Source organism: Coffea eugenioides, chromosome 1 (genome assembly GCF_003713205.1).
Source record: "Coffea eugenioides isolate CCC68of chromosome 1, Ceug_1.0, whole genome shotgun sequence".
Classification (NCBI taxonomy): Eukaryota; Viridiplantae; Streptophyta; class Magnoliopsida; order Gentianales; family Rubiaceae; genus Coffea; species Coffea eugenioides.
Genome location: NC_040035.1, coordinates 27,737,751 through 27,755,670, shown reverse-complemented (window position 1 = coordinate 27,755,670; position 17,920 = coordinate 27,737,751). Strand labels below are relative to the sequence as shown.

Below are 17,920 nucleotides of genomic sequence, written 5' to 3'. Positions count from 1 at the left end.
CAAACTTAATCAATCTAAAATAACATAAAAACAAGAATAAAAAATAAAAAATAAAGCTAAAATTGAGAAAAACAAAAAAAATGAAATTTTGGTGTCTACAAGTACTTTTTAACAAATCACTGTAACCCCAAATGAACCTTAAGAAAGACTCAATTCAACAAAAATAATAAAGCAACACTATGTACTTGTATATAATAATAATGAGATAAATAAGGACAAAATATAAATACTAATGAAAGTAGCTACTTAAACCAATTTGAATTATTTACTATAAACAAAACCTTATCATTAGCACTGAATTTCAAAACTTTTGATTTTTAAAATTTAACTGTGCAATTTTTGAATTTGAAATTCAACTTTTGCACACATATTATGAATCAAACGACGATTGTGTATACATTATCAGTGTATATAAGATTCACTCTATCTAAAATGATTAATCTTTCGTACACTAACAGTGTATACATTGTCAGCGTTGGATGAAAGACAACTATGCAAAATTTGAATTTGAAATTCAACTTTTGTACATATGATATAAATCAAATGATGATAGTGTGTATACTATCAATGTATATAATATTTACTCTATCTAAAATAGTACATGAAAAGAATAGAAATAGGGTTTCTCTATTGGGCACCCGTTAATATATCTAACATTCACCTAATCTACCATATATACATATATTAATAATTATGATTTTTTCTTATAATTATATACTTTCCTTATTTAATCTTATCTACCATCATTTGTATTTATTTACTTTTTCTAATTAATCATACATTTCTAAAAATATGACACCTGAAATATATCTTAGTGGGTGCCCAAGCCCACAAAAAAATATATATTTAGCCTTGTGTAGTTATATTTTTTATTTTATTTATTACGTACTTTTTTCAAAATAAATCACAGCAAAATCCAAAAGAAGATTTTAAATGCCAGTATTAACTTTTTTTAGCATTATTGATAGACACTATCCCTAAGGGTGGACACGAGTCAAGTACCCGTCCTGTGCACCATTTGGCTGACCTGATCTGCATCTTGTGGGTTAGCCATTTTTTGACCCTTACCCGCCTCACATATCAGCGGGTACCCTGTTGAGATAGGATCGAATTAATGAGTACTCGTCCTATCCCACTTATCATTTAATTTTTTTAAAAAAGTAATTTATACTAATTTAATTTTATATTTTACATATTCATATAAGATTTAATAAAGATTTTTTCTCAAAAAAAAGTCCCCCACCAACAAATAATATGTGAAGTGAACACAAGGAAAAGGAAAATTTAAAAGAATTCAAAGTCAATAAAAATTTGAAATAAGTAACACATTTTTTAAAATATAAATTCCATATTAATTAAACTTTTTTCTAAAAAATATAAGATCATGACATCGACAAATGAATCTTATAAACAAACTATAGTCTTTGATATTTGTAATGCAATTTGTTGAATGAAATTACTCATTTAACTCTAAAAATATTATTTTATATTATATATATATAAATAAATAAATAAAATATATATATGTGCGAGCGGATTCAGTACCCATGAGTCTTTAATTATGTGACCCTAGCCCACCTTGTATTTAAACTGGTATTTGACCCTCTTTTGACCCGATCAAATAATATGAATCGGATATTTTCGGATCGGATCAAATTAGATATGGCCGATTTTTAGATTAGTGGGTGCTTTTGCAAATACTTAACTGTCCCAAATAAAGAACATGTAATGTAAAAACTACCATCATTTGTTTATTTCCTTTTCGAAATTGATATTATTTTTTAATTTTGATATGGGTAAACAACAAAAAAGCTCCTTGTGGTTAAGCAATCATACATAAAAACCCCCTGTGATTTCCTAAAAACCAGTCGATACCCCGTGATTTGAATTAATGTGAAAAGTGGACGAAAATCGTCAAATATTCGGCGTGTGTCTTAAACGAACTGCAAAGGCGCGTGCATATGCGAAAAACAGATTTCCACCACAAACTTTCACCTGATATGCCTACTTTACCCTTCACTCTTTAATAATAAGAGACCAGCTTCCAAGTCTTCCGAGTCTTCATGTTCGGCCAAAATTGAAGATTGAAGGCAGCATTCGAAGCCTGTGCAAGTAATCAATCAAGCAGAGCTTGCAGGCTAGCAAAGGAATTGCAGGAAACAAAGCCTTAAGGTAAAAATGTAAACTGTATCTGTATATATTCGGTCTGCAAATTCTGAAGGAAAAGTGCAGAAAGTACCCCAAGATGTCTTCCTCAAGCTCTCGACCAACAAGCGGGGGAAATGGAGGCAGAGGTCTTCGATACCAGTACAAGGTATGTAATTGTCGAAGGAAGGCAAAGCTAAAGATTGTTGAGAATCAGGTAATAATTTAGTGTGCTTCCAAGTTCACCTAGCAATAATTTAGTTAGTCCGGGAAATGCCTTACTTATCAGGAAGGACACGTTTCTTACCAGATGCAGTTTCTTACGGAAATCAAGGAAACAAGGTTTGCTTTCACAAAGATATACATTACCTATGTCCACATCTTTCAGGTTATTTCCACAGTTTAGGATGGGATGTGCTTTACAACCTAAATTGAGGGGCCATATAGTATTGGCAACCAAGACTGATGTAGCAGTAGAAAAGACTGATTTGCCTGGAGCTGATAAAGATACTGGTGAAGTCTCTGAAAGTCCATTAGATGCTATTGAAACAAACGAAGATTCCTCTGCTAAATCAGATGGAAGCTCCACTACTGCTCGATCTAAGCGAACAAGACCCATTAGGAAGAGTGACATGCCTCCTATCAGGACTGAGGATTTGATTCCTGGTGCAACTTATGTAACTTGTGATTTATTTGTTTGGCAGCTACACGTGAATTTTTTGGAGTAGCATGAGAATCATTAAAGGTTTCTTTATTTCTACTCTAACAATTAGATTGCATGGATCTTGCTTGCAATTAAATAGGGTAAGGTGAACTTGACCTCTTCCATATGATTATTTGCTCTTTCTTGGGTATGTAGTTGCCACTGACATGCACTATATTGGAAATACAATTTTATGTAGTGAAAGGGAAGATATTATACATCTTATGTTTTTCTTTCCCAGTTTGCAAAATGTGGGCACTACTTAAATAATTTCTTTGATTTTGCATGAAGGTTTTAGTACCTTGTCTCTGGTATTCTGCAATCTAAAATTGCATATTTCTGTTTGTTCTAAAACATTTTTGTGGAAATAGAGTTCGTGCTGCTTTCTGTTTCTTTTGTTTGACTCTGCTGTTCAGCCATCTGCATCAACTGAACTTCTTAGTTATTTGGGGTAAGTCCAGACAGGGCCCTTGGGGGTATGGGTTGGGGTGGGTTTTGGGATAAGACAGACTTTATCTAAACTTGATTGGTTTTTGAAGTCTTTGTCTGCAATTTTCGCTTATATCAAAAGGGTATTTTCGTCTATTCACTCAGCTCCGTCTGTTTTGACGATTTCCGTCCACTTTTCAGGTTAATTCAAACCACGGGGTATCGACTGATATGATATGAAACCACGGGGGGCTTTTATGTATGATTGCTTAATCACAGGGGGCTTTTTTGTTGTTTACCCTTTTGATATTTCCTAAGTTATTTTTTATTTTTCTGTTGCCAAATTATTAGTATGTTTTTGGGTAGTGCTCTACCAAAAACTTAAAGTGTTATTCTTTCATGCATAAATTTGTTCTTTTGATTTTTTAACTTTAGACAATACAAATATTGTATGTTTATAAATTGGACATTTTAATTTAATGTTTAAATAGTAGTTACACATTTAAGTTAGAATTACCAAAGGTAATAATACATATTTATGTTGGATTACCTAAAAGAATGACTGGAGTGAATGTTAGTTCTTTTTTGAATTTGATAGTATGTTTTATCTTTTATATTTGATAAGTTGTTTTCATTCTGTTATTACCAATTTGAAGGATTTCAAATATTTGTTTCCTTATTTGCAATAATCATTTATAAGTGTGGTATTGTGTTAGTATGTTAAGTTTTGTTAATATTGTTAGAAATGTTACTCATTCATAAATGCCTATATGATAAGTATGTAATTTCAAACTTTGCTAGTATTTTGAATGTTGATAATATTTCGTTCTAAAATATTAAAATTAATTCAAAATTAAAATTTAACTAACTTATAACCGCATACATGGTAAAATTAATGAAATATTAAAATTTAACTAACTTATAACCGCATACATGGTAAGTATGTAATTCAAAGATTGAAAGTTATTTATTTAACTAAAAATAAATAAACCATATAAGAAAAAAGATGGGGAGTTGGGAGCTCTCTAAAGGAGTCTACACTGAAATTGTAAATAATTTCTGTTATTGGTTAATTATTATAGAGTTGTAGGAATTGTAATTAAATTTTGTGTTATCAATCTAAAATTTTGCAAACATGATTTGGATAAGTTTTACATAAATTTGAAACTATAAGGGTCAACTAGACATGGGGAAGAATTGGAAATCGTGGAAATTTAATTTGCATACCAGTATCAAACAAAAGAATTTGAAATGGTTTGATTGTACCAAATTGTGGAGGCAATGTGTGTGAATTAAAATAAATGTAAAATTCAAGGGAAAAGGGATTGGGATTTTGGAGATGTGTGAACGTTTATGATAAAAAACCCTCCATCTATTACATATATATAAAGATAAGACAATAAGTAAAATTCTCAATTTGTACAATAGGATTGAGAGAAAAATGTATCATTTTTACATTTTTACGATAGTCATGCATTGCTATTTATCAATTTGTCAAACCATTTATTTAAATTTATAATATCCTATATACAAAAAAAAATTTACAAATGACAATACATGCTATTTGTCATCTAAAGCTAAGGAAAACATTAAAGTAAAAAATTTTACTTGGAGAGAATTATTGATAAGTTGGTTAAACCAAACCTTTTCTGCCTAAAAGAAATGTTAAAATAAAGACAGGTTTTTTGATAAGGTAATTTAACAAAAATATTTCCTACCTAAAATATAGGGATTTAAACATGTAAATTAAACAAACTATAATCATTAGATGACATTAATTGAAACTAATAAAAAATAATAATTCAAAATCCTTGAGAAATGACACATGTTAACGTATATATATGCTATTTGTCATTTGCAACTAAGGGAAACGTTAAAAGTAGTAAATATACTAAATTTTACTTAGAAAAGGTTATTGATAAGTTAGTTTAACTAGGATTTTTATGTCTAAAGGAAATGATAAAATAAAATATTTACTTAGAGAGGCTTTTTGATAAGTTAGTTTAACAAAATACTTTTCTAACTAAAATATAGTAATTTAAACATTTGAACTAAACAAACTAATAACTATTAAATTACATTAATTGAATTGATTAAAGAGTAAAATAATTCAAGAATACATGTCATATTATTAGAAATCTTTTGAAAAACATGGACTAATAAATTTCTAGTGTAATAGATTTCCTCGTATTTGTCCCATTACAATCTACACACTACTTTCAACTTTTTATTCTTCTTATGCTTTGGTCCAAACCGTTTCCTCCTGCCCATTCATTCATGCGCGTCCAACTTCCACTATGGAAGTCATTTTCAGCACGAATCTGGAGCAGGAAGCCAAGATGAAAGTCTGTCAAGCACTTGGAAATATCCAAAAGGTCAACCAAGGCAAGTACTTGGGACTCCCAATGGTGGTCACAGGATCGAAACAACAACTTTTTGGCTATATTAGAGACAACATCCAGCAGCGATTGAAGAAATGGAAAAACAAGTTGTTAAGTGCGGCAGGCAAAGAGGTTATGCTCAAATCAGTAGCAATGACAATGCCAACATACACGATGTCATGCTTCAAGATGCCAAAGAAGATATGCAAAGAGATTAATGCTGTGATGGAAAACTATTGGTGGGGAGAGGCAAATGGAAGGAACAAGATGCATTGGAGATCTTGGAATAAAATGTCACTGGACAGGAAGGATGGAGGATTGGGATTTCTAGATCTAGAGGCATTCAATACAGCTCTATTGGGGAAGCAAGTTTGGAGGCTAATCACACAACCAAATCTGCTGGTTAGTAAAGTACTTAAGGACAAATACCATCCCAAACAATCGCTTCTCAAGTGCAAAGTAGCTAGGAATGCATCCTAGATTTGGAAGGGTCTGATGGGAGCAAGGCAACTGATAGAGCTAGGAACCAGGAGAAGGATAGGCAATGGAAAGAGTACCTATATTTGGGAAGATAGCTGGATGCCAGATAACAATCAAGGAAAGGTTACCTCACAGAAACCACAGGGGTGTAATCTGGTTAAAGTAGAGGAGCTGATCATCCAGTATAGATGGAACAAAAATCTGATATTCAGAAATTTTAGCTCCAAGGAGGCAGAGTGCATTCTAAGCATCCCCATAAGCCTAACCAACAGAGAGGACAGCAACTACTGGATCCATAGTTCAAATGGGAATTACACAGTAAGATCAGCTTATAGAATACAATCTGAAGGCCAAATGGAACGAGAGCAAGAAGCCACGGAGGTAACTGGTACAAGTTGGAGCTCGAATAGAAAGAAATGTTGGAAGCATCTTTGGAAACTGAACATCAAGCATAAGGTGAAGATTTTCTTGTGGAAATGCCTAAACCAGGTGTTACCAGTAAGACAACTCATCTACGATAGAACCAAACAAGGTGATCCAATATGCAGAATCTGTGGTGAGCAAGGTGAGACGATAGAGCATGCTTTGCTTAATTGCAACCAAGTCAAACTAGTGTGGAAAATGTCACCTATTCAGTGGGAAGGAATACTAGACCAGCATGGTTGTTTTAGCAGGTGGTGGGCTACAATGATGGAAGCTAGCACGAGAAGTGAGGGTAACAAACATATCTCCCTAACAGCGAACATCCTTTGGCAAATCTGGAAAAGTAGGAATGAAAAGGAATTCAATGCCAAGCAGCACCCCCCTATGAGAACAATACAGACAGCTCAGGAGGAATGGTTGGAATATGAAGAGGCATTGACAAAGACCTCAAGCACGAGTACAGAAGAAACAAGAGAACAGATGGAATCCCCCCAGCATCAGGAGGAAATGGAAGGCATACTGAGATTAAGGTTTGCAACAGAAAAGAGTAAAGACACGCCTCAAGTTGGAATAGGCGTCACTGTCTCCAGGGACAATCAAAACATGATACGAGGCTGGACTTTACAGGAAAGAAGCTCTGGTCACCAAGTCATGGACGAATTAACAGCCATCAAACTACTGATGTGTAAAGCTACTGTCCAAAAAATGGAAAGGATTGAAGTGCAAATCCAGAACAAGCTAACGTACAATCTCATTCAGCAAAGGAAATCTCAGGATATGCGAATGGCCACTCTGATGGAGGATATTTACAGCCTTCAGTCCTTGTTTCGCATGTGCTCATTTTGTTTAGTAAATAGGAATAGTAACCATATTAGTCACCGGATTAGCGTGCAAGCGCTAGAATTCATAGAAGACCAGGAATTTTGGATTCCTCAGTGTTAGGGTACACTGATTGTAAAGTTTTTTCAAGTCTTTACTTGAATCTGTACAGGTTTATTATCTATAAAATCACTTAACGTTTCGAAAAAAAAAAAAAAAACTTCCACTACCACTATTTTGCGCAGGTGGCCATAATTATTGTTTCTCACACGTGTCTCGTCCACATTGTGCTCCAACAATAGGCACAGTCAAAGTGTGCCTACCATAGACAGATCCAAGTACAAGCCAAAAAAAAAATGTCTGGCCAGGAGTGAGAGATGGTTCTCTGATTATCCTTTATAGTTGCAGAGGATTCCAAGAAATTAAACTGGACAAGTGCCAGTGCTAGTGCCAGTGAAGCAGCTTCAAACTATAGATCCGAGCAATGTCTTGCCAGAGTACGTGAACTCTGTTACTCTTCAAAATTAGAAGAAGACGATAACTAGGGGTGAGCATCGAATTTGAAGTCGGTAATTCGGTAGGTTGAAATCGGTAATTTTCGATAAATGGTTCTAGAAATATTCGACCTAATTCGCATTCGAAATAGGAAATATCGAATTCGAATTCAATCCGAATTGAATTCGGTAAACGAAAATTTACCGATTTAATCGAATTTGTGAAAACTGCTTCTTAGGGCATCGAACCAGTCGGATGGATCTGTTAACTACTTTGGAGATTATGACAGTGATATCATGTGCAGCAAGAAGAAGAGATGCAGACACTCCTACGATCTGAATTGCTCTGCTCTGCAATTTAACAGCAGCAGCAATGGATTTTGTAGCAACTCATGAGCAGCGGCAATGGATTTTGTAGCAACTCATGGGACAGACTGCAATGTCTTTCACTCTGGATTGGCGTGGGTGAGCTTCTAACCCCATTGACTGCTGCTGGTCTTGAGGATTGTCCCAACCTGGAGGAGATCCAAATCAAGGTTGAAGGAGATTGCAGGGAATGGTCAAAGCTGCACAGTACCCCTTTGGGTTGAGCAATCTGGTGCAGTATCCTCGCTTAACCAAGATGCATTTGGATTGTGGAGACACCATAGGTTATGCACAGACTGCACCGTCTGGGCAAATGGATTTGAGCCAATGGGAACAATTTTACCTGATGGGAACGAATGCTAATTTAGGGCAAAAGTCTGAAATTGGAACATCTGGACATAAGGATATTATTTCCTATTTAACTTAATTCGGAATTTCGAAATTGAAAACGGTAATAATTTATCGTTTTACCGAAATAAATTCGAATTCGGTAAATCCGAATTCAAAAACTATAAAACCATTTTCGACCCTAATTCGATTCTAATTAATTCGATATTACCGAATTACCGACCGAATTACCTAATTACCGAATTCGAATTACCAAATTCAAATCGAATTCGGTCGGTAATTCGGTAATTACCGTAATTGCTCACCCCTAACGATAACTATCCAATTAAAAGAAGTGGAATGTCAATTGAACTCCTTACTTATTTATGCTACCTTTCCAAAGCTTTTGACTATGTTAATCAAAACACAAAAAATCCTTCCCTTCATTGAACTTATATTTTAGCAATGGTATAAATTTGAAAATAAAATGAAAAGTGGGGCCTTTTTTTAATATGAGTAAAAACAAAGGGAGGGAACTGCCACAAGCAAATAAGAAAGCGCTTTTAACATTTCTCTTAAAAGAAATTATGAAGGAAATACTAGGTTTCTTTTTTCTTTTTATACCCCGAAGTTATAGTTGTATTTAGCATAAATTATATAAATGCACATGCAGTAACAAGTTGAAGGTCATGATTTGGATACTATGATGGTTTGTATAACTCTTATAATGAGGCAAATCAAGTAGAATATTTGGTGTTCAGCCTCTATTTGTATAATACACGAATAGGATTCGAACTCGATCAAATATTAAATGAGTTATAAATGTTACTCAAATTCGATTGGTTAATTTGCATTGATATTCGAGCTCGAATTCGAATTCAATCTTGTTTCATTAAACTAAATGAGTGAATTTGAGCTTGAACTCAAATTTGAGCCTAAAAAAAAATTTATTATATTTTATAAAGGTAATACATATATTATAATAAATTTAATTATATTTTTTTAAAAAACAAGTAATACTAAATTTTCTATATAATTACCTTTTTAAGGAAAATATAAGGTATATGTATAATGTATTTATATTTGGAAGGTGTATATACATATTTTTTTAAGGAAATATGTTGTTCTATTTCTATAGTGTCTAATTAAGTTGTAGCTATGCATACATTATACATAGTCTCTAATTATTATTATCATTATTATTTAAGAAATTCATGCAGTATTATAAATCCTCAGAAGAAAATTTATACTTTTTTTCAAAAACGATAATTGTTGTATAATTTAATCTATCATATATTAGGGGGAGGGAGCGGACCTAAGGAGGCCCAGGAATAATTCGGAGGGGACTAAACTACCACTAATCAGACAGGTGCACTACTTACCTACCTGAATTTTTTTTTTTAAACAAAGTCACTTTAATGTGATAATTGAACCCTTGCCTCCTATCCTATCCAACTTTTAATGCTTTGGTGGTAGCCACCAACTTTTCACTTAAGATCCTCGGTGACATGAATCCAATGCCAATTCAGTGCCACCTCTAATATTGCGCCAAGTGTCCTATTATTATTTACATTTTAATTTTCTAATAATTCAAATTGATTTGATTTAATACAAATTTTCTTAACCCTTTAAAGTTTAAACCTTTAAACCAAAATTAACCGATCGGTTTAACTCATATACCAATACTTTCATCATCTTCAAACTCTCCACCCCACTCCGATAAGGTCCACACTTCACTGCCCATTCCTTCTTCCTCCGATGAGGTCCTTTTGATTCCTCCACCAGCTCCGCCATTCCACGTGGCATCATCTTCACTGCCGATTGCCTCACCGTCAAAGGCATCTTCACTGCCGATTTTAATACCAATTCCCATACACCCAATAGCACCCAATAGCACGCTACACCCTGTTGCGAGTCTCTGTCTCCGTCCCTCTTTTCTCTCTCGTCTTCTCCCCATCTGTGATCGAGCTCTTCCGCTCTTTCTGTGCTTTTTCCCAGAATTTTGAGACATTCGGTTTCGAGTGTTTCTGAATCTCAAGCTCACAAGTTAACTTTCCTTTTGATTTTTTGCCAAACCAAGGTAGGTTAGTTGATTTTCTTGTACTTTTACTGCTTTTAATCGTGTAAGATGGTACTCTTAATATGATGCTGTTTTTGGATGAAGAACGGGTTAATCTTCTTCTTTTTTTTAAAGTTTAATTTGTTAATTTAGTCAAATTTATAGCTTTTTGTGGGATTACGTTCTGATTATTCAGTGTTTGGTTTCAAAGATTTTACTGGTATTTATTTATTGTTTCTGTTCTTGAGCTGTGGTAGCAGGTTTCTGTGGTTGTAAATTTAGCCACACCTTAACTTCGAATTGAAACTTAAGTTATTGTTCTGCCCTCAAAATTAATTTGAAACTAAAATTTTGAGCTGAAAAAATTGCAGTATAAGTTGCTATTGTCTTCTAATTGGTGCTTGGCCTTAAGATTACAGTCTGGTAAAGGTTGACACGATGAGCCCATGAAGAATTTAGATTGGCTAAGCTGTAGGTGCATATGTGTTTGTGTACATGGATGAATGGTATATGTATATGGGTATACATCATCTTTCTTTTGATGCCTTGAATGGACCCAAGCTCATAGCCATTTTGTTCGTTATTGTGCAATTTTGTAGATCTCCCTGACCTGCTATGGAAGATAGTAGCCTGGGGTAACAGCATTTGAAATCATTGTTTTTTCTAATATTTAATAGTGAATTATCGGTCTTGGGTCATGCTCTCGTGATTAAATTGTTCTTGGGTCATTGTTTACTTCACAGCAGCCTGGTGTGGACCTTGTAAGATTTATGTATTGGAAATTGTAGACATATGTAGCACTCTGGCTTTGAATGCTTTATTCTCATTTGCAGCATTAATATTTATTTCACATTTTCATAGTAGTTTGATCTGTAATTTTCTTTCACCATTATCTTGTACAGGTAAGTTCATATCTCCTATTATTGGACAGCTGAGTGAGAAATATCCTCATGTCACCACGTACAAAATTGACATTGATAAGGTAATAAAGACTACATGGCAGAAATTTTTCTTTTAACAATTGAAGGGAAGTTTTGAAAAAAAATTTTGGGACCGTACAGGACACTCATATCATGTTTGATCAAAGTGTTTCATATTTCACTTGAATCTCAAATAAGAAGATCTACTTGCCTTACCCTATTTTTTAATCTATCATGCATGGTCAAAGGCTCTTTATAGATTATTGGGTGTGATTCTCCTTTCATAATCTCTTCCGATATAGATTATCATCAATAGTAGCAACTTGAAGTGCAATTTCTATGCAACAAAATAGCTTCTTTGCAACTCTTTTCTTAGTCTTTTTGTTAATTCTCTTGTTTTACACTTAGCTTACTTCCCTTGGCTTATTACATGCAGGACGCTCTTGCTGAAGCATTAATGAAATTAGGAATCCATTCTGTGGTACTACTTCTTATCAGTAACTTCTCATTTTGCTTTTTTCAAAGAAAATGGATACATAGAAAGTATAGGGAAGTTTCTTACCACATTGTGAAAAAAGTTACAAAGAAAAGATGGGCAGTTAGCTGATTTTCATTGAGGTTTAGTTTCTTAAATTTCAAGCCAAAATTTTATTCCCTGAAATGGTTTTGTATTGTGGATAGATACTTCTCTCCATTAATTCAATAGATGTCTGGGCTATTGTAAGGTTACAAGGGAGAAAACAAAAAAATGAAAAGGAGCGTAAAAAGTGAACAGTTCTAATGAGTACCATTATGCTGCAGTAGCTTCCTGAGCTTGGATTTGTATACTGCTTTTTTCTTTGTTGCCTCATGATTCCAGTTAAAATTTAATTTTCTTTAAATGGAATAAGTTCCATATATTGGGGATGTGGAAAGGATTTATACCCATTAATATGTTAAAATCCTAGTCAAGTTTTTGTTAAGAATATGTGCTTAGTTAATTAAGTTCCTTCTCAAATACCCAAGGTTTGCATCAACAGAGATTTTGTTTTTGTTTTTGTTTTTGTTTTTTCACTTCAAGAGACCAGAGCTTGGATGATGAATTGAAGTCAGTTTGTGGTCTTACTTAGCTCCCATCGGCATCAGAACGTACGAAAATGACTTCATGATCTTTTGGAGTAGTTTTAGTCTTGTACTCTTCTGACCTTATGCATATGATTTAGACGAGTGTAGGTCCTGTCCCGTCCTCATGTAGGTTGATGGCAGTTAATCTCCTATATGCAGAGAACTAGAGATTCCTCATCTAATGATTCTTATGACAATCTGATGGCTTTACTGGCTGGTTTTGCTGTTCAATTAGAAACTGACCATATATGATTCTAAACTGATGTAATCTTGGAATTCGTGTTGGCTTGGACACAATGGCCTCATATGTTTGATGTACCATATTCATGTTGGTATTTTTGCCCTCTCCTCTGGCACCAAGCATAAATTCACCATCTTTTCTCTATTTGTTTGATAATAGAGTCTTAAAGTCATGAATGAACAACACACCCAATTTATGTTACAACTAGTTTATCATGCAAACTATTCTGTATAGTTTAAACTATATCGATGTTTTCTTAAACACATGGACTCAAGAATCCCTAAGTGCAAGTTATTCTTGTATTTAATCCAATTGTGGGCAACAGTCTACAAGGAGTTTTTAAGTTGCTTTACATCTTAACTAGTTCATTGATTGCTATTTCGATGCCAACGGCATTTGTTGCAGCCCACCATACACTTCTTTCAGAACGGGAAAAAGGCATCCGAGATGGTCGGTGCTGATGTTAAGCAGTTGAACGCGACTATGGAAGAATTGTACAAGTGAGTGTCTGCATATATGGAAGTAATCTTACCACGGAATATACAGTGGTTTTGACTAGATTTTGGTTTGGAATTTATTTTCTTCAAATTTAATACTATATGCTGGGAAACGTTGAGGGTTTTACAGTGGTTTGATATGCAAGAACTGTTTTATATATATATTTTTTACTTCGGAACCTTCATTGTTATGTTTAAGCATGACCATCCAGTATATGTGGAATTGAAATTTTTGAAAGTTGTGGAAATATGATTCAAACACAATATTTGTTGGCCAGAATGTGCAGGAAATGTGTTTTCTTTCAGTTGGGACGTTCTATCAGCTGACTACTCCTTCTTTTCATTTTAATTAACTTTTTATAGATCTGGTTTGATTTCTCTATTATATTCTATCTTTGATCTTACTAATTTAGCTGAAGGATGTTATCGTTTTCCTTTTTCAGTCTGTCCATGAAGGTCGCATTTATCAGTTGAAGTTATTTTGCGACAAGGATTATCCTGAGAAGCCACCAAGTGTTCGTTTTCATTCTCGGATCAACATGACCTGTTGATCCTACAAACTAGTTTGAAGGAAATCATCCTACAACCAGTTTGTTGTCTTGAGTTTGTATTTTAAGTTGGATAATTTTTTAGGAAGTACTACTATGAGCTGTTGGTGATGTTGACCTCAATGCTAGTGGACAGACAACTTAATAGTTAGTGAACTGTGTACCTTCACCTTTTTGCAAATAGACCTGTACATTCTGGAGTTTGGGAAAAAGACAGAAAGTTGGTTTGCCAACATTTGTAAATGTTGTATGTTGTATGGTTTTCCTTTTCTAAACATGTGTTTCTTTTGGAATGCAATTAACTTGCTACTAGACAAGTAATGTATGAATTTGAGGAATGAGTTCCCTAACTGCACTAATTTTCCGCGAGGAAAGATCTAAAGCACCATGAGCAAATGTTGGAGACCTCTTATTATGTCTTGCAAAACCTATTTCTCTAACTCTCTGATAAAACATCAATCCAAGCACAAAAGATCAGTTCCCAAATCCAGATAGCAAAGCTGTCTCAAAGTAATACGAAACAGAGGAAGGGATAACCATAATGAATATTGCACACAGAATATTCGACTAGGTACATATGGCCAAACTATGTTGCACATGCCGGGATTTCTAATGCACCAAAAAGACTGAATGGGTTCAGCACCAATCCCTCTTTTGTTCACTCATTCAATCTATCTGTGACTTCTGCACACCTCTTCATTGCAATCAGCTCCAACTTTTTGTCCCATAGTATAAGAGTTGTCATTCAATTCAAACTGATTTATTTTTGCTCCTCCGAAACCATGTAATTCTTGAGCCTATGGGTAGATTTGCATCACAAAAAAAAAAATGAACACATAAATAAATGGATGAATAGAAAAAGATGATAAATAATCTTTTCTTAAAGAAATAATTATTCATGATCACAACAATAATAATTTACCTTAAGCAAGCCAGTCATGTTCATGGAACTGAAAGTGCATAGTTGGCCATAATTTTGTTGATACTGTAAAGATTCTATCATGCTCACCTCATTTGTATTTGCCTAAAAATAAAAATAAATAAGCACATTTATAAATAGCTTGATAGTGAACAATATATTGTTTGGAACATGTATAATACTTAATTGTTAGTCAACATATAATGTCAAATTATTACCTCTTGTAGTCCATGATGTTGTATACTGCATCCTGTAGATACAATATTTATAATATCTCCTACAGGCTAATGAAAAGAAAAAACAAAGATTAGAATCATAATATAAAAAAATATTGAATTGCAAAGATAGTAAAATTATAATGTAATAAAACCTCATCATGTGATGACGCTGATAACTTCATAGTTACACTATTTTGCAAACTTTTTTTTGTTGATCTTCTTCTCTTAGTAGCCTTCTCTAGACTACTCCTCAGTCTCTTGCCTGAAATAGTTTTCGTCTTTTTTTTGATGCCCTTGATATTGATACCACTTGCATTAGTAGTATTATTTGTGGGGCTGGAACCTTTTGTTGCATTTGACATCTCATTGCTCAACCCCTCTTGATGTAACCTTGCATCAACCAAATCCAACATTTTCAAAAGGCCTTCTTTAGCAATTCTATAAGTTTCTTCTGCTTGTGCAGCTTTTGTGACCAATTGAGTATATAGTCTACACAAATCTCTATAACGCTTCGTAAAAAGCACTTTCGGATCCAAATCATTATTGATATTGCAAGAATCATTGTCTGTAATATATCCTGCTTTTGCTTTGCTGGTCCATCTTTTTATTATGTATTGACTAGGGATCTTCATGATGTTTCTTACATTAAGAACTTTCAGAGAATGAGAGCATAAAATTCCAGAGAATTCAAACTTCCTGCAACTACATGAAATCTGATCACCTATTGCATCAAATCTAACCATATGATAGTTTTTTCTGCCTTTAGGAGTGATCTTATACTCTGTCACTGTTCCAACCTCACTGTAGGTGATTATACCACAATCATGAGATTTACCCCACTCAACTTCAAACCATTTGAATACTTCAGGAGTATACACACTTGCAGCTTGTTTCAAAACATCAACATCAAATGGTAGTACTGGAGTACTCATATATGCTCTAAAGTTGGCTTGAAGTTCTTTATATCTACGATAATCAACTAACCTCTCAAAATGATTGAAAAACTCATGAAATTTATTCTTGTAGGTTACATACCTTTTTATCACACTATTCATGCTTTCGCTCCTTTGAGTTGTTGTCATATCTGCACAAAATGTTTCCCTTCCATACACCAATGCCCATTTTTCTCTAATTTCAAATATACGTTTTAACCAATCATTGTCCTCAAGACCATACTTCTTCAACATAGAATTCCATTCATATATAAAGTCTTCTTCTTCAACAAAATCATATACACATCTACTGAAATCATTCGCAAATTGTTTAAACTTTTCGAACACATGACTGAGATGAATAGCTGCATTTTGAAATATATGCCATATGCAAAGACGGTGACGTGTTTCAGGCCATGTAGAAATTAGTCCTTTAGCCATTGCTGCGTCCTGATCCGTAAGTATAGTGTTTGGTTTTTTCCCTGACATGGCTCTCGCAAAAGTGTCAAACAACCACTCAAAAGTTGAAGTAGTTTCATCATATAATAAAGCAGCCCCAAATATTGCAGTCTGTTTATGATTATTCACTCCAACAAATAAAGCAAATGGACGGCCTTCATTATTCTTTCTGTACGTCGTGTCAAAACAAACAACATCTCCAAAACTTGCATAATCTACCCTCATTAATCCATCAGTCCAAAAAATATTTGTAATCAAAGCATCTTGATCCACTTGAATTGCATAGAAGAAATTAGGATCCTCTAATTGCATTTTTTGCAAATATTCAAGTACGCCTCCTGTATCTCCAACTTCCATTTGTATTGTTCGTTTAGAACATAAATAATTCCTGTAATCCTCAGGAATGAAACCTAAGTTCTCCCGTCCTCCTACTTGTAGTGCCATAAGTTCATGAGAAACTTTTGGTGCTATACCCACACGGTATGCCATATCAATTTCAGCTGCATGAATAGAATTTATCTTTCTATGTGATCTGTGTAAATGACTTTTGTTGGGACTTGAAAGATAGTGATTATGCTCAATGATCAACTGACATATACGAAACTTACCAGTTTGTCTACTGTTAACCTTCATCTTCGCCGAACAATTAAATCGTGTTTCAGGACGAGGGGCTCTTACATTGAGATCTCTTTTATCCTTTCCTCGTTTTCCTTCAGCACTACAACAAAATACCCTATCCATGAGCTTACCATTACTATCTTTGTGGAAGCTACTTCTTTTGATTCCAAAACCAACTTCCTTTGCATATGCTAAGTAAAAATTATAAGCATCTTCTTCACTCTCAAATTCCATGCCCATCTTCGGAATTAGTTCAAAAGGAATCAATGTATGAATTTTATTTATATCCTTTATCACATTTAAAACTGGTGGAGTGGAAACCTCATCATTGGTAATTTGATCTATCTTGTCAAAATCCAACCTGCGACAGAATGATACCTCAGTTTCCATAGAAGCCTTAGCATCCATATCCTGCAACCTTTTAAGAGTCGTGACACAAGCAAGACTTGCTCTAACGCTTGACCCACTGGAAGCTCTTTCTTGTTTTTGCTTTTCCGGGCTTTTTCCTTTCAACAACCCTGGAATCCCGTGTCAACAAAAATCACCTAAAAATGACAACTAAACCACCTATAAATGACAACTAAGGTCAAAAGCTCCAAATTTGACATATAACGAAACGTGAAATGCAAGAAGGCAATGTTCCAGGTCGCAATAGAACACACATTTGACGTACAACTATACAAACAAAATAATAGATTACTTTTGATTTAATCATCATGTTTTCAAGATCAGTACATGCATGTTTTAAGAATTTCATGCAAGTTAATTGCAGTTCAATAAGGAAAAAATGTAAGCAAATTTTTTCCCTCAATAATTTATTAAAATAGTTGAATTTCCA

At 34.0% G+C, this 17,920-nt stretch overlaps 2 protein-coding genes across 2 annotated transcripts; one reads left to right on the top strand and one right to left on the bottom strand.

Annotated features, from left to right (window-relative positions):
* Positions 1 to 10,530: 10,530 nt before the first annotated feature.
* Positions 10,531 to 14,179, top strand: LOC113775766 (thioredoxin O1, mitochondrial-like; the record flags this gene model as incomplete). The annotated part of the gene is made up of 5 exons (XM_027320773.1): positions 10,531 to 10,651; positions 11,529 to 11,608; positions 11,983 to 12,027; positions 13,297 to 13,391; positions 13,832 to 14,179. Coding segments are annotated over 5 exons (372 nt in total), but the record flags the coding sequence as incomplete, so codon positions are not given.
* A 66-nt stretch (positions 14,180 to 14,245) lies between these two features.
* On the bottom strand, positions 14,246 to 17,097 carry LOC113769633 (protein FAR1-RELATED SEQUENCE 9-like). The gene is made up of 5 exons (XM_027314114.1): positions 15,226 to 17,097; positions 15,074 to 15,139; positions 14,859 to 14,960; positions 14,629 to 14,733; positions 14,246 to 14,380 (listed from the first exon to the last, which is right to left on the bottom strand). Exons 1-5 carry the CDS (start codon positions 17,095 to 17,097, stop codon positions 14,246 to 14,248), a joined length of 2,280 nt encoding a protein of 759 aa, XP_027169915.1.
* Positions 17,098 to 17,920: the final 823 nt, after the last annotated feature.

Excerpts from the sequence above, each read along its gene's own strand:
- LOC113769633 (XM_027314114.1), bottom strand. The coding sequence starts at position 17,097 with ATGAAGGTTAACAGTAGACAAACTGGTAAGTTTCGTATATGTCAGTTG. Across the intron at positions 14,961-15,073 it reads AACATCATGGACTACAAGAG|GCAAATACAAATGAGGTGAG; the intron begins GTAATAATTTGA and ends TTTTATTTTTAG. Across the intron at positions 14,734-14,858 it reads ACATGACTGGCTTGCTTAAG|GCTCAAGAATTACATGGTTT; the intron begins GTAAATTATTAT and ends ATCTACCCATAG.